At 49.6% G+C, this 22,936-nt stretch overlaps 9 protein-coding genes across 9 annotated transcripts; 6 read left to right on the top strand and 3 right to left on the bottom strand.

The window, feature by feature from the left end:
* Positions 1-562: 562 nt before the first annotated feature.
* On the top strand, positions 563-1,946 carry N7516_005021 (14-3-3 adaptor artA-like protein; the record flags this gene model as incomplete). The annotated part of the gene is made up of 8 exons (XM_057217741.1): positions 563-574; positions 718-725; positions 789-835; positions 899-918; positions 974-985; positions 1,056-1,330; positions 1,401-1,488; positions 1,563-1,946. The coding sequence occupies 8 exons, from the start codon at positions 563-565 to the stop codon at positions 1,944-1,946; spliced, it is 846 nt and encodes a 281-aa protein (XP_057079624.1).
* Positions 1,947-3,315: 1,369 nt separating this feature from the next.
* Positions 3,316-4,302, bottom strand: N7516_005020 (eukaryotic translation initiation factor 3 subunit J; the record flags this gene model as incomplete). The annotated part of the gene is made up of 3 exons (XM_057217740.1): positions 3,316-4,014; positions 4,099-4,178; positions 4,284-4,302. 3 exons carry the CDS (start codon positions 4,300-4,302, stop codon positions 3,316-3,318), a joined length of 798 nt encoding a protein of 265 aa, XP_057079623.1.
* Positions 4,303-4,542: 240 nt separating this feature from the next.
* Positions 4,543-6,346, bottom strand: aspf22 (enolase acuN). Its single transcript, XM_057217739.1, has 4 exons — positions 6,084-6,346; positions 5,952-6,008; positions 5,544-5,883; positions 4,543-5,490 (listed from the first exon to the last, which is right to left on the bottom strand). The coding sequence occupies exons 1-4, from the start codon at positions 6,205-6,207 to the stop codon at positions 4,695-4,697; spliced, it is 1,317 nt and encodes a 438-aa protein (XP_057079622.1). The 5' UTR covers positions 6,208-6,346; the 3' UTR covers positions 4,543-4,694.
* A 1,391-nt stretch (positions 6,347-7,737) lies between these two features.
* Positions 7,738-9,098, top strand: rpt4 (proteasome regulatory particle base subunit RPT4; the record flags this gene model as incomplete). The annotated part of the gene is made up of 4 exons (XM_057217738.1): positions 7,738-7,945; positions 8,011-8,397; positions 8,461-8,917; positions 8,978-9,098. The coding sequence occupies 4 exons, from the start codon at positions 7,738-7,740 to the stop codon at positions 9,096-9,098; spliced, it is 1,173 nt and encodes a 390-aa protein (XP_057079621.1).
* Positions 9,099-9,973: 875 nt separating this feature from the next.
* Positions 9,974-12,137, top strand: N7516_005017 (glycoside hydrolase family 47 protein; the record flags this gene model as incomplete). The annotated part of the gene is made up of 3 exons (XM_057217737.1): positions 9,974-10,427; positions 10,483-11,127; positions 11,179-12,137. The coding sequence occupies 3 exons, from the start codon at positions 9,974-9,976 to the stop codon at positions 12,135-12,137; spliced, it is 2,058 nt and encodes a 685-aa protein (XP_057079620.1).
* Positions 12,138-12,427: 290 nt separating this feature from the next.
* Positions 12,428-13,752, bottom strand: N7516_005016 (Peptidase M20; the record flags this gene model as incomplete). Its single annotated transcript, XM_057217736.1, has 2 exons — positions 12,428-13,372; positions 13,483-13,752. 2 exons carry the CDS (start codon positions 13,750-13,752, stop codon positions 12,428-12,430), a joined length of 1,215 nt encoding a protein of 404 aa, XP_057079619.1.
* A 1,272-nt stretch (positions 13,753-15,024) lies between these two features.
* On the top strand, positions 15,025-18,369 carry N7516_005015 (putative NRPS-like enzyme; the record flags this gene model as incomplete). The annotated part of the gene is made up of 4 exons (XM_057217735.1): positions 15,025-15,303; positions 15,359-15,626; positions 15,677-17,853; positions 17,977-18,369. 4 exons carry the CDS (start codon positions 15,025-15,027, stop codon positions 18,367-18,369), a joined length of 3,117 nt encoding a protein of 1,038 aa, XP_057079618.1.
* Positions 18,370-19,664: 1,295 nt separating this feature from the next.
* On the top strand, positions 19,665-20,757 carry N7516_005014 (uncharacterized protein; the record flags this gene model as incomplete). The annotated part of the gene is made up of 4 exons (XM_057217734.1): positions 19,665-19,759; positions 19,970-20,018; positions 20,164-20,329; positions 20,639-20,757. 4 exons carry the CDS (start codon positions 19,665-19,667, stop codon positions 20,755-20,757), a joined length of 429 nt encoding a protein of 142 aa, XP_057079617.1.
* Positions 20,758-20,759: 2 nt separating this feature from the next.
* N7516_005013 (uncharacterized protein) lies at positions 20,760-22,311 on the top strand (the record flags this gene model as incomplete). Its single annotated transcript, XM_057217733.1, has 2 exons — positions 20,760-21,042; positions 21,113-22,311. 2 exons carry the CDS (start codon positions 20,760-20,762, stop codon positions 22,309-22,311), a joined length of 1,482 nt encoding a protein of 493 aa, XP_057079616.1.
* Positions 22,312-22,936: the final 625 nt, after the last annotated feature.

Genomic DNA, 22,936 nt, shown 5'->3' with positions numbered 1-22,936 from the left:
AGCTAATCAGGTAGGTATTTTTTCTGATCATCGGGAGGTAACAGAGGTAACAGTACTGGTCGCAGTCCCTAGGACAAGGTATTATGACCCCTATAGACATATAGAAGGGAAGTCTAGGTACAAATCAGCCATAGAATCAAGCCCAATATCATATATCGTAGTTATTTGATCCACGTGTCCATGTCTCCTAAAAAGGAGAGTGAATACCGTCTAAGATTAAGTCTAATATTAGCAAGTACTTGGTAATAAATACAGTAATATATACCCCACCCCGCCCAAATCAATCAGTTATTAAGGGGATCGACGGTAAAATGAATACGGGGCCGCGGCCCAAGTACCGGAGTACTTCCACAGAGCGGTGCCACAATAGGGGGAACTAGGTACTGGGTACAAGAGAACAACGTATTATTGTTATGATTCTAATCCCCCCAACTCACCTCACTCCATCTCTCTCCCCCCCACTTGGTCGCCTCTAATCCATCTTCCTCTTCTGCATCTCGCGCTTCCTATCTCTTTATTTTAAGTCTCAAGTTCTAACCCCCCATCTCGATTCAATTTCACAATGGGTTCTGAGGTACGTTGTTGTCCCCTTTTATCGGGCGCTCTCTTGAGTTGTCACCGCCATCGCAATCCCACATTCCCATCCTCGTCTGAGCTCACCCTCATCTGGAATTTTTGTCGATAAGAACTGGGCTAACAAATATTGTTACTATGCAGCGTGAGAAGTATGTCTATTGTCGCCCCTGTTTCTGAAACCCCATGACCCGACATGACTGACCCCTCACCAGCAAGACGTTCCTCGCGCGGCTCTGCGAGCAGGCCGAGCGCTACGATGGTAAGTTGACATGCGATCGTTTGGTTGGATGTGTATACTGACGTGTCGCTCCTTGCTTTTCAGAAATGGTCACCTTCATGAAGGTTAGTCGCACCCCCTCATCTTATTTACTGGGAATCCATGCTAACCGCCGAACAGGAAGTCGCCAACGTATGACACCATCACCTGCCCATCATCTTCGGTATTAATTTCAGGACATTCGCGATTGACACTTATCTAGATTGGTGGTGAGCTCACCGTCGATGAGCGTAACCTGCTTTCCGTCGCCTACAAGAACGTGGTTGGCACCCGCCGTGCCTCCTGGCGCATCATTTCTTCCATCGAGCAGAAGGAGGAGAACAAGGGCTCCGATGAGCACGTCGGCATCATCCGCGATTACCGCCAGAAGATCGAAACCGAGCTGGAGCAGGTGTGCCAGGATGTGCTTGATGTTCTTGATGAGGCTCTCATCCCCAAGGCCGAGACTGGAGAGTCCAAGGTCTTTTACTACAAGATGTGGGTTACACCCCAATCAACTTTAGTTTGGAGGCCTTTTGATTTGTGACATGGTGCTGACTTCAAGCAGGAAGGGCGATTACCACCGCTACCTCGCCGAGTTCGCTTCCGGCCCCAAGCGCAAGGGTGCCGCCACCGCTGCCCACGAGGCCTACAAGGTATATTATCCTCATTTCAGCTTATTGTCATCGACCTTCTCTTTTCCAATGAACAGCTATTGATCGTGTCACAGAACGCCACCGACGTTGCCCAGACCGAGCTTACCCCCACTCACCCCATCCGCCTGGGTCTTGCCCTGAACTTCTCCGTTTTCTACTACGAGATCCTCAACTCCCCTGACCGTGCTTGCCACCTTGCCAAGCAGGCATTCGACGATGCCATTGCAGAGCTCGACTCTCTCTCCGAGGAAAGCTACCGTGACAGCACTTTGATCATGCAGCTGCTGCGCGACAACCTTACCCTCTGGACCTCATCTGAGGGCACCGAGGGCGAGAGTGCCGCCAAGGAGGAGAAGTCCGAGGAGGAGCCCGCTGCCCCTGCTGCCGCTTCCACCGAGGCCGCCGCTCCCGCCGAGGAGAAGCCTGAGGAGGCTAAGCCCGCCGAGACTGAAGCCTAAAGGAACATTAGGGGTCGCGACGAGCCGTATGCCGTTTGGTAGGGTGGGCGTTCGCATTTATTCCTGGACGTGGTTATGCAAGTCGCTTCTTTGTTTTCACTGCAGCGCTGGGTTGGACCGGCAGATATCTTGCACGTCTTCGGGACCGTGTGGGTCGGCCGGCGGAGTTTGATATTCGGTTGACGCGAGCAGAAAAGGGGCTGAGTGGAAATTTCTCTCTCTTTTATTGTCTCTATTCCCACTCCAGCACGTTTCAATGTGTTTATTTTCCATTCGACTCCGAGCTTCTTCACTTGATATGCACCCTGTGTTGGGATGCTTGCGTAGCCAATGATTCCCCTTTTACCAGTATTCATGAATGAAGTATGAGCCGATACAAGAGTAGTTACTAGTCCTTTGCACGAACTCGCCTGTTTATTAGTCCCAAAAGCCTCGAGAGATCTGCAAACCAACATATACATCTTAACGCTTCAAGGTTTATAAATTCCAACTGTCTTCCCTCGGTAGTGCCATTGCCTACTAAAGCTACTACCGTTAACTCAAAACATCTAAGCCTCATCCCTAGTACAAGACCAGCACGCGATCAACCCCCAAAGCAAAGACACCATCACGTCTGACTATTCCAACCCCAAAAGAAACGACACAGAAGAACGCCACCCCATCAAGTGCCGAAGATGCATACATAACCAACATCATCAGGGACCAACATCCCTCAAACGATTCGCGATTCGTCGGGCCCAAAAGCCAGACAGAAATAGTACCGGGGACAATGAGGCTCTCACAATGCCTCGTCCGGTCAATCCGCTATCTCCCATCGTCGAAGCGAACTTAAACCAAAACACACGTCTTCCCACTAACGAAGAGCAACCAATCGAAACCGAGTTTGTTGAAGGCCACGGGAGGGGTCAGGACACTTGCTAGAATATGACAGCCAAGCAGGTGGGCATGCATGTAATGCATATATAATCTTGGTGTGGTGATAGGAGGATGTTGAATAAAAGTCGGGGGACCAGGTCGGCGGTTACAAGTAAGGCGATTGTTGGTTAACTTTTAATTGTAATGAGTGACTGTTAACCATGGATGTTATGGTTCATATATAAGGTAATATAATAATCGGAATGGATTGGGTCTTTCTATAAGTTACTTGTGCCCAAGCGTTTCAGATAGAAGTGGATGTACAGAGCGAGCATTAAAAGCAGGGGAAAAAAATAGAAGGGGTAACATTGGACCCAGTAGAGATAACCTGCATATAGGTGAGGCAGGGTTAAAAGAAGATCTAGGATCTTCCTTTAAGATGCGTATTTTCAAGGATCAAATCCAGGGGAAAGCAAAAACAATTCAAATGGTGACTAGTCGTCCGTATTCACATTCACATAAAGTCATCATCCCCAAGATCATCATCACCCTGGTAGTTGGTGTTATCGGCATGGGGGTCGCGGCTAGCATTCAGCGAGATCTTGGTCTTCGCCGCCTTAGACTTCTTATTGCCCTTGTCAGCAGCACGCTCCTCGCGCATCTTCTCATTGGAAGCAGTAGTGAGAGCACTAGCAATCTTCTTGATCTCAGCACTGGGCAAATCCTTCACAAGCTTGCGGGCGAAGTCCTGCGCCCAGAGAGAGTAGTGAGCCTTCTTGGAGTGCGAGGTGAGGAGCGGCACAAGGGTCTCGGACAGGCGGGTGAACTGGTCCTTGGTGACGGGCTTGAACAGCGGCATGGCGGACAGATCGACGGACTTCGTGGGATCAGCTGTGTCGCTGACAACGATGGCCTTGGGGGCACCCTTGTTGGGCTTGACATCAACAGAGCCGAAAAGATCCTCGGCGTGGGCAAGATCGGCTTCCTGCTCGGTCTTGCGCAGACGAGCGCGGCGGTCTGCCTCGTCCTCGCTCTCGGAACCACCGTCGCCCTCCTCGCGTCGGCGCTGCTCCCGGAGCTCCTCTATCCGCTGAGCTTTGGTCTTCTTGTTGGCGGCAGCGGCGGCCTTGGCCTTGGCCTCGGCTTCGGCGGCCTTCTTGGCCTTCTCGCGCTCTACCTCGGAGTCTTCGGCGGCATCCCATGAGTCAAGAACCTATCACTCGGGTGTGGTTAGTTTGTTGGACTTGGCGCGAAAGTGAGGGCCCGACTGGGCAGGTTCGAGGTTGTGTTGCCTTACATCTTCTTCCTCTTCATCGTCGAAGCGGCGACGGGGCGCAGCAACAATAGGAGGCGCGGGGCTCTCCTCTTCTTCTTCGTCTGTGTTGAAATCAAAGGATTAGCAACAGCAATATGGATCGGAACACGAGCTAAGTAATTGTGGCAATCTCTATAGAAGGCGATATTACAAGGAGAATAACATACCCCACTTGGAAGGCGGCATTTTGAGCAATATAAGACCTCGTTGGTATGAGAGAAGTGAAAGAACGTAATGCGCTATACGCAAGGCTAAAAGGAACAAGCCAACACAATCGGACCCAGCAAAGGATGGAGGGGCGAGGGCAAATTTTATGTGGGACAACACTTATCGTCCCCAGGTGGGGTGTGCACGTGATCTCGGGCATTGAATGCCCGATGAGCATGATCTTTCTTCATGGCATAGTTACTCTTCATTTACTACTTATTTTCTAATTTATGAAATGGTGGAAATTTGTTTTCATTGAAAAAGATCCTATTAAATTCATAATCATCATGGGCGATAGTTCCGTAGATCATCAAACCATCGTTTTTGATGGGCCCTCATCAGGCCCGATCTATGCTGCCAAAAGGCTGCATTTACAGGTTGACAGCAGTGCGGAACTTGTCGCCAGCGTAGACAGCGTTGGCACCAAGCTCCTCCTCAATACGGAGGATCTGGTTAAGCTTGGCAAGACGCTCGGAACGGGCAGGGGCACCGGTCTTGATCTGACCGGCGCGGAGGCCAACAGCGATGTCAGCAATGGTGACATCCTCGGTCTCACCGGAACGGTGAGAGACCATGACACCCCAGCCGTCGGCGTAGGAGTCCTTGGCAGCCTGGATAGACTCGGTCAGGGTACCGATCTGGTTGACCTTCAGGAGAAGGGAGTTGCAAGACTTGAGCTCAATGGCCTTCTTGATGCGCAGAGGGTTGGTGACAGTCAAGTCATCACCGACAATCTGGAAGTCGGAGGTCTTGTAGAAGTAGCTCCAGGCCTCCCAGTCATCCTCAGCGAAGGGGTCCTCGATGGAGACAATGGGGTACTTGGCAGCGAGGGACTTGTAGAGGTCGGCAAGCTGCTCGTAGGTGAGCCACTTGGTGGGGTCGCTCTCGGGGTTCTTGAAGTCAAGATCGTACTTCTTGGCATCCTCCTTGTAGAACTCGCTGGAGGCAACATCCATGGCAATCTTGATCTGGCCAGTGTAGCCAGCCTGCTCAATGGCATCGGTGATGAGGTCAAGAGCCTCCTCAGCGGTCTGAATATCAGGAGCGACACCACCCTCGTCACCGACGTTACCGGCGGACTGGCCGTACTTCTTCTTGGCAAGAGTCTTGAGCTTCTGGTAGACCTCGGAACCCTGGCGGAGGGCCTCGGAGAAAGTGGGAGCAGTGCTAATGTTCGGTCAATTTATAGTTGCAACGCGTTTCGAGACTGGAAGACCTACTCGGGCACAATCATGAACTCCTGGAAGGCGAGACGGCCACCGGCGTGGGAGCCACCGTTCAGGACGTTCTGGAAGGGAACGGGCAGGACGAAGGGCTTCTTGGTTCCGGCAAGGTCGGAGATGTGAGCGTAGAGGGGAACACCCTTCTCAGCGGCGGCAGCCTTGGCAATGGCCAGAGAAACACCGAGGATGGCGTTGGCACCGAGCTTGCCCTTGTTGGGGGTACCATCGAGCTTGTTCAGGAACTCGTCGACCTTGGCCTGCTCCTTAACATCGAGGTTCTCCTTGATGAGGGCGGGGCCAATGACCTCGTTGACGTTCTTGACGGCATTGAGGACACCTGAATTGAGAGGAAGGTATCAGTTTCTGATTACTCATTGACGTGTCAACCGGGTGCTTTTCACTTACCCTTACCACCCCACTTGGTCTTGTCACCATCGCGGAGCTCAACGGCCTCGTGCTGGCCTAGGAAGCTAATGTTAGCAATCCAGTCCTGTCTTCTTCTTTTTTTTCAATGTCTAGAAGTCAAGGGGTACAAACCAGTAGAAGCACCGGAGGGGACAATGGCGCGGTGAAGACCGGTCTCGGTGACAACGTCCACCTCAACGGTGGGGTTGCCGCGCGAGTCGTACACGGAGCGAGCGTGGATCTTAGAAATAGGCATGTTGGAATTGGACAGGCTGATTATAGTTTTCAGTCAGTTGAAAAGGAAGGAGAAAAAGAGGATCTGGGCTGATATATGGCAAAAGCAGCAGGTGACTAACGGCGGGGGAGGTTCACCGATGACCCAAAAAGATTGAGCGGGAAGGGGTAAGAAGGATATGATTTGCTTGGGGAGGTAAACGGGGGGCAAGTTCCTACTACGATCACCGGTAGGTCTTTTGGTTGGGTTTCTATTCCTTTCCAGAAAGACGTATAGTCACGCTGTAGAGGGGGGGAAGTGTATGTTGTATGTTGTATGTTTGGAGGGGTAGAAGGTGGTGTTATAGCGGGGTATATGGATGATATGATACTATACAACATATTCAGAAACTCACCTGTTAAAAGTTAAAGAAACAACTATGATAAAATAGAAAAGCCTTCTACGGAGACACCCGACTACTTAAATAATTTCCCCCAGAGAAACCCCGGGAAAGCTCATTGCTGCTCCGAATCTTTCCAATGCAACAGTGGGGCTCCACGGCTGTTCTCCAGCACTTGCTGGCTGATCCGACCTTATGCGGCCTCTGTAGCTACGAGATCTCCCGTCCCTCGGAAGATATTAGATGAATACCGTTCTCCCGATACATATGTCCTGTTATGGGATCTCCCAATGCACATGCCATGTTATAAGGACGTGCATCCATACCGTACGGCATACCCCTCTACCCCTCCAATTGCGCTTTACTCTACAATTTGCAAGTAGATAACCCCTTGTATGGGATAATGTGACCCTAGTACATCAATTCAGACCAATGAAAATAAAAGTCTCTTACGTAGCATTAATTCCAACCTTCCAAGGTTGTAAGGTCCCATTCTGATTTGGACGAAGACAGCAGTTGGCGCCTTATTGCTGAGGCCAAGCTATGTCGGACCGTGCTCCGGGTCAATAATCTTCCTCTCCGGGCTATTTACCTGGGCATTTTGTCAACATAGCATCTCAATTACAAAACACGCCCAAGTATTTGGACGAAGAGGCATCTCAATGGCGATCAAAGAGAACCGTGGCTAGAGAAAGAATAGAACTAGAATATTTATGTAGGAAATACATAGAGACCAAAGGGAGAAGACACGCCCCAAATGAATTAAAGGTGAACAGCTCAAACATATGTAGACTAAAGCTGAAGAATGAGCCGCTTTCCAAGGCCATCACCACCATATTATCAACTCTTATTATAGCTAACTAGTTAGTTATCCAAGGATAGCAAATCAAACTGATACTGTTCCAAGTGTTCTGCCTCAGGTGTCTAGTGATGACCAAGATTATGACATAAGACAGCTCCAAGGTCATGTGATCGCCTCTCATGGACGCCGCGCTGGAAGCTGGAAGCTCTCCAGGCAAGGTGCTATCGCCCTTTTCAATCACCATATCCATCCATTTCGCATCCACGACCTTACACGAAACCCTGAATTCATACTTGAATTACAGTTCCCCTTTGGCTACTATTCCCACTCGTCCACACTCGGTGAATCTATCGTTCGTCCGTCCTTCATCATGAGCGACCCGGAGCGCGGCCAGGCGCTCGAGGACTATAAAAAGAGCTTGCTCGAGCTACGAGAATGGGAAGCCAAGTTGAAAACTCTCCGCCTGGGTATCAAGGATCTCCAAAGAGAATTCGATGTCTCCGAGGATAACATCAAGGCACTACAAAGTGTTGGTCAGATCATCGGCGAGGTACTGAAGCAGCTCGACGAAGAGCGATGTAAGTATCCGAGGCTCAAAAATTTTGCTTCAATGATCGCATCAAGAAGCTAATCCGTTTCACAGTCATCGTCAAGGCGTCATCGGGTCCTCGATATGTGGTCGGTTGTCGTTCAAAGGTGGATAAGTCCAAGATGAAGCAAGGCACACGTGTGGCCTTGGATATGACAACACTCACCATCATGCGGATGCTTCCTCGTGAGGTTGATCCCATGGTGTACAACATGTCTCTGGAAGATCCAGGGTCCGTCAACTTCGCGGGTATCGGTGGTCTTAACGACCAGATCAGAGAGCTTCGTGAAGTCATCGAACTACCCCTGAAGAACCCAGAACTCTTCCTTAGAGTTGGAATTAAACCTCCGAAGGGTGTTTTGCTCTACGGTCCTCCGGGTACTGGTAAGACACTGCTTGCACGAGCAGTAGCCAGCTCGATAGAGACAAACTTCTTGAAGGGTATGTTCAACTTCTTACATCATTCACACCCGCAATATTCTAACTAATCTACTCTCTCGGTAGTTGTATCCTCGGCCATCGTGGACAAATATATCGGTGAATCCGCTCGACTGATCCGAGAGATGTTCGGATACGCCAAGGAACACGAGCCCTGCATTATTTTCATGGACGAGATCGATGCCATTGGTGGACGACGTTTCTCAGAGGGTACATCGGCAGATCGAGAAATTCAGCGGACGCTCATGGAGTTGCTGAACCAGCTAGACGGTTTCGACTACCTAGGAAAGACAAAGATCATCATGGCCACCAACCGACCCGACACACTGGACCCTGCTCTGTTGCGTGCCGGTCGTCTGGACCGCAAGATTGAGATTCCTCTTCCCAATGAGGTTGGTCGTCTGGAGATCTTGAAGATTCACACAAGCACGGTCCAACAGGAAGGTGACATCGACTTTGAGAGTGTGGTCAAGATGAGCGATGGTCTTAACGGTGCTGATCTCCGAAACGTGGTTACTGAAGCGTGAGTGACGACTCCTATCTCATAATATGTCATAAACTCGTTGACTAACTCTTTTATTAGTGGTTTGTTCGCGATCAAGGATTACCGTGACGCTATCAACCAGGATGACCTCAACAAGGCTGTACGGAAGGTGGCAGAGGCGAAGAAATTGGAGGGCAAGCTTGAGTATCAGAAGCTGTAATTGTATTTACCTTGCGGGGCTGTTGGTCCACATCATCTGGTGCACGGTTTAGATCTTTCTGTTGAAGCGCTAATGCTATGCATTTGACCTATTCCTTTATTGTTGATTCAAGTAGACCAGGGGACCATGAGAAGAATAACTTGCTTAATTAACAGTCGAAGAATATAGCTGCTCCAGGGAATGGTTTGATAGATAGCTCGATGCCTTATTCATTTATATAGTAGGTAGTATGTGATTCTAAACACCGTTATACATGAGACTGGTTACGCGTGCAATGAGATTTGATTTGCGGACCCCTGGTGTTGCCTCTCCACTTCCCCAGCTTCACATGGACTTGCCCTTGCCACGTTCTCGATTTTCGCGCAAATTTCGTCTCGGATTAGATTGAATGCTTGTTGCGATACTTGGCTTTTATCTGCCCAAGAATTACCCAGGACACGCGGGATAAACTCCGCGCTCCGCATCTCCGCAAGTTCTTTACGGACCACCAACCCACCAAACACAACTGTATCGGTGCATGTTGCCTTTTCTTTTTAGAACTGAGGGACTAAATTGTCTTTGCGATCCAGATCTATACATCACAACCACCATACTGAAGGGTTGTACTTGGGTAAGTGCTTCGGTGTCCTAGTCCGAGGGTGCCCAGGTGGCTCCTCGTCCTGCAATCAAACCTGGCTAACTGTTGCATTTGAATACAGCATAGGAAATACGCTTGAATGAACCTTGAATTAGAGTCTTGATCAACACCAAATCAAGGCGAATACCCCGATAGCACCTCAACCTCCCCGTCACTCTCATGTGGCGCATCCGATATCGATAATCGCAAGACCGGCAGAGATTCCCGCACGGAACAAGAGACCAGATCAAAGAAAACAATGGCCTATCAGCCATCGCGCAGTCCCTTTGCGCCCGCGCAACAAGACGGCTTTTACGGAAATCCTCGTTCCGGACTCCGTGGATACGGGCTGTCGAACCAGCCCATCCCCCTATCCAATAAAGTGAATGGCTACTTCGAGAGGGACCGGACACTACCTTTATACAAAGATAAGCCATTCTTTCAACCTCGGCGCACAGGCCCTCGAAGGAGATGGAGGCCGTTTCTGAACGTGCTGGGAGTGTGTACAGTATTATTTGTGTTGTATTATAACTTCTACCTCCGCACCTGGTCGGGGTTACAGTCAAATGATAAGGGGGTAGAATTATGGAAATGGGCTCAGACATTGGAAGAGGGGAAAACCTCCGGGGACTTGTCTGACTGGACTGCCAGACGAGAGAAAGTGCGGGACGCCTTCATCGTCAGTTGGGAGGGATACGAGACGAACGCATGGGGTATGTCATACAGAATCCTTGTGTACTATATGACAGTGCTGACACCATTATTCAGGATACGATCAGTATCGCCCAGTATCGAACGTTAACCAGGAAGACACGAGCGGCGGATTAGGCTGGATGATAGTCGACTCGCTGGACACACTGATGATCATGAATCTGACTTCCAAGGTCCACCGCGCGCGGCAATGGATCTCAACATCGTTGCATTATGATCAGGACCGTGATGTTAATACGTTCGAAACGACTATCCGCATGCTGGGTGGTTTGCTGTCTGCACACTATCTGTCAACTCAATACCCCGATTTGGCACCCCTCAACGACGATGATGTTGGTGCTGCTGGTGAAGACCTGTACATCGAGAAAGCAGCTGACCTCGCTGAGCGGCTACTTGGGGCATTCGAGTCCCCAAGCGGTATCCCATGGTCGAATGTCAATCTCAACACGTCAGAAGGTGTTGTCGTGCATTTCGACGAGGGAGCTACGTCTATTTCTGAGGCTGGCTCGATACAGCTTGAATTCAAGTACTTGGCCAAGCTCACCGGCGAAGCGGAATATTGGAAGTTGGTTGAAAGAACGATGAAGCTGGTCGACCTACAAAAGCCACAGGATGGCCTTGTCCGAACCGCCATCCACCCTGACAGTGGTGCATTCAAAGGAGACAGCATTAGTCTGGGCAATAAGGCGGATTCTTACTATGGTATGTCGAATACTCGGTGCTCTGTGGATCTTTTAGGCTGACTCGCTCCAGAATATCTCATCAAGCAATACCTGCAGACCTCAGAACAGGAGCCTGTCTACAAAGAGATGTGGGACGAGGCACTGAGAGGCATCCGCAAGCACCTAGTCTCATTTACCAAGAACTCTCAACTGATGGTTATCGGCGAGCGGCCCCAGGGTCTAGACCAGGACCTGTCACCTAGAATGGACCACCTAGTCTGCTTCATGCCCGGAACAATCGCGCTCGGCGCGACCGGTGGCCAGCCCTTGGCCCAAGCCCGAAAGTCGGCAGACTGGACTCAACAGCGTGAGGAAGAGATTCTTATGTCCAGAGAATTAATGAAGACCTGCTGGGCAATGCACCAGGCAACGGCAACCGGCCTCGCAGCCGAGATCTCCCACTTCGTCCTAGACTCGCCACCCGTGATGATGGCAGACAAGTACCCAGATCCAGCGACGGACCCCAACCGCGCATCCAAACCCAAGGCACTACACAGCATTTCCAAACCTATAGAGGCGCAAAGTGATGCGTCCGAGCCCTGGCGCGCGGACATTGACGTCCACCGCAACAACCGCCACAACCTACAACGCCCGGAAACAGTCGAGTCCCTCTTGTATCTGTACCGTATCACCGGCGACGACATCTACCGCCAGTGGGGCTGGGAGATCTTCAAGTCTTTCATCAAACACACCGCCGTGGTCGAGAAGAAGAGTACATCTCGTATCCCCACATCAACCAGCACAGCACCCGTCTTCCGTATCAAGGGCTTTACGTCGCTCGGAAACGCGGATGCAGTCCCTTCGTACAAGCGCGATAACATGGAAAGCTATTGGATGGCTGAGACGCTCAAGTATTTCTACTTGTTGTTCTCGGATCGTGATTTCATCTCACTGGAGGATCACGTTTTCAATACTGAGGCGCATCCATTCCCGCGGTTTAAGCCTAGCGGAGATCTTAAGACGGGATGGGAGAGGGCACCTAGGCAGTAGATTTGCTGGATAATGCCTCGGTTGATTATGGTTTTGATGTCTGATGTTTTCTCTATAGCGCCTTTTTTCCGTGTTTTTTTTCTACATAGATTTGGTATACCAACCTTACATGCCCAATTTTACCTTTCAGTAAGCAATACTCCTTATTCAGTGACATATAGAGATAGCGTTACATATGTAAGATCAAGCCACTTCTATTATTTGTAACCCAAAGGCGAGACCTAGTAGCCGATATTATATACACACAGCACCAGATAACACACCCTATCAAGATAATATGCAACAACCGATTATACGACCACCTCGCTATTCTCCTCTCTCACCAGCGCAGCCTCAATCAACTTCTTATAACCAACCACGGCCTCCTTGATCTGGCGGATGGTCAAGGCCTCATTATCACCATGAGCAACAAAGATACTGCCAGGTCCATACAAGTAGCGCTTGACACCAGGACCGACAGCCAGATTCGGTACATCAGTGCCATAGTTAACAGTAGTAACATTAAACCCATCAACATCAACATCCAAATCCTGCGGCGGATAAGACTCGCCATGCGAAACAAAGTCCACAACAACCTCCGCCTCAGCATCGCGAACCGCATCCTCAACAGCCCGCAGAACAATCTCACGTGCCTCAGCAGGCGTACCAGCTGCAAGTCTCACAGCAACATCAGCCCACGCCTCAGAAGGAACCACATTCGTCGCGACGCCAGCGCGGATAACGCCAATATTCAGCGTCGTCGGTCCGTACTTCGGGGATGCAGGCAGACCGCCCTCTTCGACGGGGATATCACCGAGCACATCGATGCGCGAGAGCGCAGGCAGAATCGCCGAAACGGCGCTCTTGCCCAGCCACGGGTATCCCGAGTGAGCGGCGCTACCATGAGCAAGAACCTTGAAGGCGACCATGCCCTTGTGGCCAGCGACGAGCGCTGCCTCGGTTGGCTCGCCGAAGATGACGGTTTTGAATGCGTTTTTAGAGTTGAGGGTTGAGTCTGAGAAGATTTTCATGCCGTCGCCGCCGATTTCTTCGCCGACGACGAAGAGAAGGCCGAGTTTGGCGTCGGGTTGGGAGTCTAGTGTTTCGAGGGTTGCGAATATTTGCGCTGCGACGCTGCCCTTTGCGTCGACGGAGGCACGGCCTGCTAGGATAAGATCCTCTGGGTCGAAGGTGGTTGTGGAGTCATCGGGCTGGTGCACCGAGTATGGGATGAAGGGGGGACGGTGTCGATGTGGCTTGTGAGGAGGATTGAAGGGGGTTGTGTGTAGGACTTTGGAATGGCATAGATGTTGTAACGGGTCTTGGTGTCCTCCTGGCCCTTCACTGGGGGCACCTCTTGCTTTACCACGGTGAAGTTCCGGGCCTCGAGGAATTGCGCGACGAAGAGGCCGACCTCGTGCTCGTTGCCGGAGATTGACTCGATCTTGACCAGGTCTCGGTGGAGTGATAGCAGAGGTGAAGTGCTGATTATATCATCTAAGTCTCCTTGGCTATAGCTGGGCTGGGAGAGCGATGATGACACGCCTAGGAGCTGTTGCTGCTGGGGTGCGGGGTGCGGAGAAGCCTGAACACCGGACATGATGGCCGCAGCCGCAAGATATGAAGAGAACTTCATCGAAAGGTTGGGTTATGAATATGTTGTTATGGTTATCAATTTTTGTATTCTAAACAATTGTATAACCCCGACTAAGCCAGTAAGTTGAGGGAAGCTTGCAGTAGGTCGGGTCCGAAATCGGGAATACCCGATGTATATGGTCACGTGGATGGATATATTCCGATAGGACTAGATATAGAATGGCTTGAAGCCTATTGGATACATATTAGGTGTGTGGTGCTTGTTTATTGCGTGATTGTGTTGAATTTCTCCGTTTAATTCATATCAGGTGTTTTGTTTTAGATATTTGTCGTCCAGATATGAAAAGGTACATGTCGGCATTCGGCTCAGGAGCGTCACATAAGGAATTACAAGCATGGATATCTGAATGTCGGCACGCGATATATCTCTGGAAGCAGGCAAGAGTGATGTTGGGTATTTCATTTACCACAGAAGAAGTGCAGATATCTCGATTCTATTGAGATTGTATATTTAATACATAAATGCTAATCCCAAAATCAAAATAAGAGGTGTCTATCTATAGCAAAGCTTTGCAGTAAGTATCAAGTAGCATCATTCCAGAGACATATCGTATAGCACCTGGCAAAGCTGGGATGATTGTAATGATTGTATGTACCTATGACCAGTCGGTCAACATTGATGCATCATGTCAAGTTCCCAATTTATATCCCACATGAATTCACGCAACAAAAGATTTCGGTATAGTAGTATTGACCTACAGATGGCAACAGGTGAATCTTTTGGTAAGACTATTAGTGTAACCCATTTTCCTATGCCGGGCCCACCTATATTGAGACACAGACACTTCCTCCAGGGCTACCAACGTAACCCGGCACTAATATCCCGGGAATATGGAAGGACTCGGTTGTTATGAAGCCGAAATGAAGCATAGTAATGCTCGGCACGGGGGATACGCTCTAAGTGGGGTGGAATTAGTGGAATTAGTGCCCATATAAGCAAGGATCTACACGTTCATACAATTTACCCCAACAATGTATGAGGTACATATATTTTGCAATATTATATTGTACAGTATGTATCGTACATAATGAGAATAATGAATAGTGATTTGCCACTATGATACCCTGAACACAGATCATTTGGGCTGGATATTAGGTCGTTTCTTAAAACTATATTTGATATAAATATGGACTCTATACCCCCTTGAAATGGATGGTTCCTAGCACATTGCATTGTTCTATTAAATATCCCACAGCATTATCACTACATCAGTTTAATTTGACACCGAAATCATTTGGTTCAACGAAGAGCATGGAGTCTCATCAGAAAAGGTTGCTCGCGAGAACGGTAGATGACCGTGCTGAAACCAATCCCAGCCAACGATTTGCAATTATTCCACAGGGATCGGAAATAAGCAGTGGATTCCAAGGCATCTCCATCAAAGACCTTGCACGAGCCGTGAACTTCATGTGTTGGTGGATTGAAATCATCATTGGACCGGCACAATTCCCACAGACGGTGGCCTATATGGGGAACAATGATGTGCGCTATTTCATATTTATGCTTGCATGCCAGAAAACTGGATACCAGGTAAGAAAATAAAGCAATTCAAGCTGAATAGAGAACAGTCGATTGATTTTTATAGGCATTCTTGCCTTCCTCTAGGAACTCGGACGAAGCCCATGTTCATCTACTGAAAACGACAAATTGCACCAAGTTCTTCTTTAGCGAGGAGCGCCAGACACGAACCCTAGAGATCCAGGGACTTGTCCCGACATTGGATATATTCCAGATCCCGACTATGAAGAAAATTCTCAGTGATGAGAGTGGCCTGCGCCACTATTCATACACCAAATCTTATGTCGATGCAGAGAATGACACACCATGCATCATCCATAGCTCTGGAACGACAGGTAAATTCCATGAACATGGTACTACGAACCCGCACTAATTTCCGCTACAGGCATGCCAAAGCCGGTGTATCTTACCAACGGCTTCTTCATGACCATCGATTCTCTTTCTCATCTTGCAAGGCCGGCAGGTCGTCAGCCATCTATGTTCCATGATCTAGATCAAACCGAGCTAGTGCTGGCTACGACACCTTTCTTCCATCTAATGGGACTGGTATCATTCTTGTTCTCGGTGTGGTTCGAAGTTCCCACCCTCATCGGCCCAGATAAGCCACTCTCCGTCGACCATATGACAGAGCTGATGCGCACTGCTCACCCCACAGCCGCAGTCTTTCCACCCTCAATCCTGGAAGACATGAGCCACTCCGATAAAGCACTAGCTTGTTTGAAAGAACTCAAGTCAGTCTATTTCGGCGGCGCACCTTTGCCACTAGAGACCGGAGAGCGATTGCGCAAGTATACCCAGCTCATATCGATATTTGGAAGCAGCGAGGCTGGTGTGATCCCAGGGTTGGTGCCAGAAGACCCAGTCAACTGGGGTTACTTGGAATGGAGCGAAGCCTACGGAGTCGACATGCAAGATGTCGGCGATGGTGTATTCGAGATGGTGATTCCTCGACATGAGAATGCGCGCGACTTCAAGGGAATTTTCCACACATACCCCGACATCAATATGTATCCAACCAACGATCTCTATACCCAACACCCGACGAACCCACGTCTGTGGAAGTTCCAAGGACGCAAGGATGATGTGATTGTCCTAAGCAACGGCGAGAAGTTCACTCCTGTCGGGATGGAGACTATCATTGAAGGACACCCGCTGGTTGGGAGGGCAGTGGTAGTCGGCCAGTCCCGGTTCCAGGCTGGGCTTCTCATCGAACCGAGTCATGGAGGACCAGATATGGATGCAAAGATTTTTATTGAAGAGGTCTGGCCGACAGTGCAAGTGGCTAACCAGACCATTGCGGCTCATGGTCGGGTGATGAAGAACAAGATCTGGTTTGCAGTGAAGACGAAGCCATTTAAGTTAACCCCTAAAGGCAGCGTGCAGCGCCGGGCTGTGCTTCGAGACTACGAGAAAGAGATTGATGCGATGTATGCCGAAGATCTCGAGGATGACTTGGACCAGTGTCTACCAGAGAAGCTGGACTACGAGAGTGTCACAGAGTATACTCGCCAGATTATTACCCGTGTTCTGGAAAACCCCAAGATCGCAAACTCTCAGGACTTTTACTCTGCTGGTCTTGATTCTCTAATGACCATTCAAGTCTCTCGGGTGCTGCAAAAGGGCCTCCAGTTATGTCGGCCGGATGTGAAAGCAGGAGCCATCAACACCCAGACGATTTATCGCAATCCCACCATCGACCGATTGTCTCGAGTTGTAATGGCCATCTTAGATGGAAAAACCCAAGCTGGTATCCCGCGAGCAGAGAAGATCCAGAGTTTGGTCGACAGGTATACATCTGATCTTCCAGCGCGGGAAGTCTACCCTCAGAATGGATTGTGTTCGCCTTCGACTGTCATACTGACTGGTTCAACTGGCTCACTGGGAACTTATCTACTGCATTCTCTGCTAAGCAGCAATTCCATCACCAAGGTCTACTGCCTTAATCGTTCAGATGCAGAATCTCGACAGAAGAAAAGCTTCGAAGAGAAAGAGCTGCACCTTGACGCAAACGACTGGAAAGACAAGGTCGAGTTCCTTCAAGCCTCGTTTGGAGAACCACGATTCGGGCTAAACGAGTCCAAGTACGAAGAACTTCTCGACTCAGTTGACACCATCATCCACAACGCCTGGAAAGTCGACTTCAACCATTCCGTCGATTCCTTTGAGGACACCCACATCCAGGGTGTGCGACGCTTCATAGACTTTAGCTTGAGCAGCCGCAGCAACGCTCATCTCCACTTCATCTCCTCAGTCGGAACGGTAGGCGCTTGGACCCCAGAAATGGGAGCTTCGATCCCGGAAGTACCGATGGAGGGGATAGCCGTAGTTCTCCCTCAAGGCTACGGGGAATCCAAGTACATTGCCGAGCGGATCTGTCTCGAAGCCTCGCAAAGATCTCATGTTCCTACATCGGTTTATCGCGTCGGACAGATCGCCGGACCGACCACCACGCGCGGGCAATGGAATCCGCAAGAGTGGCTACCGACGATTATCGCGACATCGAAAGCGATGGGTAAAATCCCCAACCGACTGGGCTCGACCGCGGTCGATTGGGTGCCAGTGGTAAGCCCCCCATCACGAGCACTATATTTCGACCAGCTCCCAGACCCGGGTAGCCGAAAGAGAGAGAGAAAAAAAAAGGCCAAGACCTACCGCTGATCGCACTTTCTTACTTGCTTTATTTAGGACACTCTATCGAATATTATAGTGGAAATTGTCAACACACGCCATAGGAGCTTATCCGACGCATGGTGGGCCGTGTTTCATCTCACGAACCCAGAACGAGCACCATGGTCGTCGTTGATACCGGCAATTCAGAGTCAGTATGCGGTCGAGCCAGTTACATTTTCCGCATGGATTGCCGAGCTGGAAAGTATAACCAACCCAAGCAGTGCGGATCTTGCCTCAAAGCCCGCGCTCAAGCTGTTGGGGTTCTACCGCGGGCTACAAGACGAGGGCAGTGCCCTGTCTGTGGCGCTGGATGTCCGACGGGCGAAGGAGGCAAGTGTCAGCATGAGAGCCCTAGGCCCGGTCTCTTCCTCGCTGATGCAAAATTGGCTGCAGCAATGGCAACTTTGATTTGAATTATATATTGCCTCCAAGAATATACCTTGATGTCCAAGACTTTGTGTGGTAGTTATATATTGCTAACTATTTGCTTTGAAACCTGCCCGTGATCGGAGGGCCTTCCATGGTTCTCCAGGACTTAATTGGGTGATTACCTCAGAAATCCGCACGATTAGGTTTTTTCTTTTTCTTTGTCTTTTTCTTTGTCTTTTTTTTTTGCTTTTTTTTTTTGCTTTTTGCCGAGTGGCTGTGATTGGCCACCCAAGATAGAAGACTCAGCCTATGCCATTTTGGGCTGCAGTGTGATCTGTTCTGTCCTAGTGACCTGCAGGGATGCCTAGCGAGAGATGGGATCGGAGAGATCTCCAGGGGAAAAAAAAGAAAAAAAAAAGACAAAGAATCTGATATATCACAAGTATCTAGAAGTCACCTGAGGAATAAAAATTGACTTGTCCAGCATGTTCCGTGGACAATTGACAAACCCGAGAATTCATCCCGGTTACTATGTGCCAAGGCTCGCCTCAAGCCCCCAAGGGGCACACCCGGCGGGCAGAGGCAGTGGCGCCAAACACCATGGCTCTTTAATTCACCCCCTCCTTCCCCTTCGTCTCTCCAATCATAGAAAAATGGAATGTTCCCCGAATCCCGAATTCCCCGAGAGAACGTTGGTTAGGACCATGTGGACCTGACGTCTGGTGCCAAAGGTGAATGAATTTGGCTTCTTCCCAACCCTAACCCTTGGAAGGTTTCTATTTCCCCTCTCCGGTATAGAACCCGGTACCTATTCATTCCGACGGTTTTTATGATTGGTTGGCAGTTATCTCCTCCCGTCTCTCCTAGTACCACTTGCTACTGTTGCAAGTAAGTAGTGCTCTCATTGTCTGTGGTCCAGGTTTAGTTCGGAGTTCGCACAAGTTCTTGTAGGACACCAATACCAATAGTTATACATACCTATGTTGTAGGTAGCACTCTGTGCCCTACATAATTTCGAACCGATAACCCTCCATTGTGCTACCCTACTCGTCATACTCGGACAAAGTTCTGACCTGTACGGGACGGGACCTTGTCCGCGGTTGCTCAACGTTGTCGGAGCTCTAATACAAACGGGGGTGGATGCACCAGTCCGTGTGTAGAATGGGGGATGGGTTATACCCAGTGATTATTCTGGGCCAAACGATAACCGACTACGGGAGTAAACAGACCATAGCTGGATAAATAAAGATAATAAGCAAGATGTATCCAACACCTTTCACTCCCAATCTATAGAGCGAATCAGGACCGATCGACTGGGTCGCAATGGCATCATAATGGTTCCCCTCTTGAATCCACTCCAGTCTAGATTGTTTGCCGATCGCACACACAACCGGATTTTGTACCCAATTGAGAAAAGAATTCTGGGGGGGTAATCGATGTAGAACATTGGGCTACACAACATATCTGTGTAGCCGTTGGGGGTGGTTTAGAACAATCGAATTAGATATATATTCTATTTATTCTACCTAGGTAGGTAACTATAGTTATACAAAGTGGTTAATATGGATAAAAGCCAAGTTAAAAAAGGATAGAAAAAAAGGATAAATAGAAGAAAAAAAAGGCCTTCCAGACTCTTTAGTACCCATGGTTCAAGCAGTGTCAACCACCGGAACTCAACGGAGCAAACCGTGGAAATATGAGATCGGCGAGTTCCAACCTTGGTTTAGGTTCCAGAGAGGTTTAGTCACCTTCTTTTTTTTCTTCTTGGGAATCTCATGGAATTTCTCCACTAACGGTTGTTTGGAAGGTCTAGAGTCGTTGTATGTTATACAGAGAGTAGTCTCTTCAGTTCTCTATCATTTTTCTATCATTTCGCCCATTTCTCTCTTGTTCTCTCTCTCTATCACCTTCATCTACTCTCTCTCATCTATCAAAAGGGCCAAGGTAGAGAATCTGTACGACCCAGGATCTCCCTGTTCGTCCAGTCCGTTTGCCGATTGTAAGCAAAAGCACCGAAACCCTCTCTTTCTACCCAGCCAGTTGGTCTCGTCAACTTGTTTGGTCCACGTCGCTCGGTGGAATTCATTTTTGTTTTCATTTTTTTTTTTTGTATTTCTGAATTTCTTTCTGAATTTCCCGTGTATTTTTGGGATTTCCTACAGTTTCTTACCTGGACGATAATCATATTTGCATTTCCAATCCTCATCGGATGCTAACTGGCCCTAGACCTCAGTTCCCGCGTTTCCCGGACTATAACTCTTTCTCTCTTATCACACCGCCACGTCTTTTCCCACCCAAAGGCCATTAGGGAATGACTTGAAAGCGTTGTCTCTTTATATCTTGTGGTCACCCCTCACCTCCAATGCTGAACTGCAACCATCCCCTATATACCAGCCACCCCGTCCACCAGCGGCGCTCACCTTGTGAGAATGTACAAACTGTCTCAAATAATCGACGCGACACGAGAAAGTCTCGACGCGGCCGATTCACCTACACGCCAGCCGCACTCCCCATTGACTATTAATACCTCCGCGCCGGCCTCACCTGCCATCTCTTTGTTCTCCGCAGGCCACAACCGGGTCTCCAGCTCCGTCTCTTCCCTTGTCTCTTCATCAGGCCTGGGGAATTCAATGGACAGTCCCAGTCGGAGTCATTTGACCGGAGTCAAGGAAGAGGAATCCACACGCGACTCGTTGGAAGATCATTATTTCCGTATGTGTCAATCGCCACCGCAACAACTCCCCCGTCATGCTGCGGTTGCTAACCATAGACGTTTCTATAGAGCACTTTGATCACGCCATGTCTGCAGAAGAGTCGTACTTTGCTCCCGTCGATAACTCAGATAGCTACGATTTAAGCGTGACTGGCATGGAGACTGCCCCATCACCGAAAAAGAGACGCTCAGACAGTGTCTCATTAAATGGAGTCTCGCGCATTAACTCGCACATCTCGACCATGTCATCCCGGTGGAAGACTAAGCGATCATCCAGTGGTGCAGAAGGCGATATTTTCCCGGATGATCTACGATCACGCGCGAATTCGGCGGCCTCCTCCGCCTTGGCAAGCCCCGTCGTCGGTTCCATGCCCATGAGCCGGGTCGACTCTATCCCCCCTTCTCCCGCGCGAACGATCTTCGAAGAACGCGCGAGCGAGTCCGGCGCGCGCCCAATCGATATCACCCGAGCGAACAGTCTCAGCCAAGACGACAACGATGTGCAGAAAGCGACAACCCCTCTCCTTCCACCGTTTATGGGAGACGACCCAACAAGTGTCGCAGCGTCCCGCGTCCAGTCACCCTTGCAGTCTCCGTCAGTCGCAGACGCGAGCGAACCACTCTATAACTATAATGTGACTTTAGACCCGCGGTTTATGGGAGTTCTTCCTTCGCCACCACTCTCGTCCAAGCCTTCTGTGGCCTCTTTCAGCCGACCGCGAGCCAGCACCGTGCGCACAGTCTCAGGCGACGTAACACCCCTCGTTATCTCCGATCCCAACGACGAGTGGGCCAACAAACTCGGCCACGCCAACTTCACCATCACGCCCGAGCCTTACGACCCTGTGGTTTGCGACCTCGGCAATTTCCAGCAGATGCGTGCAGACTGGGATATTGCGCGTTGCAACTTTGCCAAGCACCTCGTTCGTACTGGTGAACACTACGGCGTCACCTCGAACATCTACAAGCTTACCATCGAGAAATGGGAGTCGGTCAACCGCGAGTGGGCAACGCAGCACGAGGCCATGCTTGACCAGCTCAGCGCTATAGATGGTGTTGCTCTTACCCTCACCCAGTCTAATATCCACCCTTGCCAACAAGTCCGCATCCCAGGTCTACATGACAACGACAAGTTCCCCGAAATGGGGGATGAGGATATTGTCGGCCCAATGACCGTGGCACCAGCTACGGAGATTGCAGGTCCCTGCCGTTCTGAGAAGAAGAGGAATTTCTTCCGCTTTTTCCAGGATTTGGTCTCCCGACCTTGAGACCTGATGGCCTTTCGTTGGGCTCTTCTCTTTTTTCCTCTTTTCTTTTTTCCACATTTGCAAGCGATCCACAACGATAATGACGATAGATTATTCCCCGCGCGCCTTTTGATTACTCGTTCAATCTCGCCCGCACTGTTACGACTAATGTCTCTCTTTGAATCTTTTTTTTTTTTTTTTGATCTTTTGTTTATAATGACTCATGACCTACGATCCGGATCGGCGACTACTGTTCTCGCCCCGAATCATGCCATTCCTTTGTCTATATCCTTGAGTCTTGTCTTTCCCAGGGGGGTTATCTTTTCTTCTCAATTCTTCGTCCTGGATGTCTTGCTTTTCCAAAGACACCGCAATCCCTTGAACAACCGACAAGAAAAAGAAAACGAAAAGTTAACCTCCAAACTAACTGGGTCTATCACTCTCCTTTGGACTTCTTTTGTTCTGTCTCTATTATATACTATACCCCCCATACACCAAGCCTACCAGCCGTTGTACCCCCATAGACTTCAACCCTATCCCATCCACATCCCTCTGCTCCACGAGCAGAACAGGACAAGAAGCAAAAAAAGCATCTGAAAAAAAGTACAATACAATGTTCCTATATGTATATATTCAGCTCATACAC

The sequence above is a fragment of the Penicillium verrucosum genome (assembly GCF_028828655.1).
Source record: "Penicillium verrucosum strain IBT 35672 chromosome Unknown utg000001l_segment0_segment0, whole genome shotgun sequence".
Lineage (NCBI taxonomy): Eukaryota > Fungi > Ascomycota > Eurotiomycetes > Eurotiales > Aspergillaceae > Penicillium > Penicillium verrucosum.
This window is presented reverse-complemented; position numbering and strand designations above follow the sequence as displayed.

What these genes read in the sequence shown, in the direction of transcription:
- aspf22 (XM_057217739.1), bottom strand. Translation starts at nt 6,207, where the DNA reads ATGCCTATTTCTAAGATCCACGCTCGCTCCGTGTACGACTCGCGCGGC. An exon ending in CCCCTCCGGTGCTTCTACTG is followed by an intron (nt 6,009 to 6,083) that starts GTTTGTACCCCT and finishes TTAGCTTCCTAG; the next exon opens with GCCAGCACGAGGCCGTTGAG. An exon ending in GACCAAGTGGGGTGGTAAGG is followed by an intron (nt 5,884 to 5,951) that starts GTAAGTGAAAAG and finishes CTCTCAATTCAG; the next exon opens with GTGTCCTCAATGCCGTCAAG.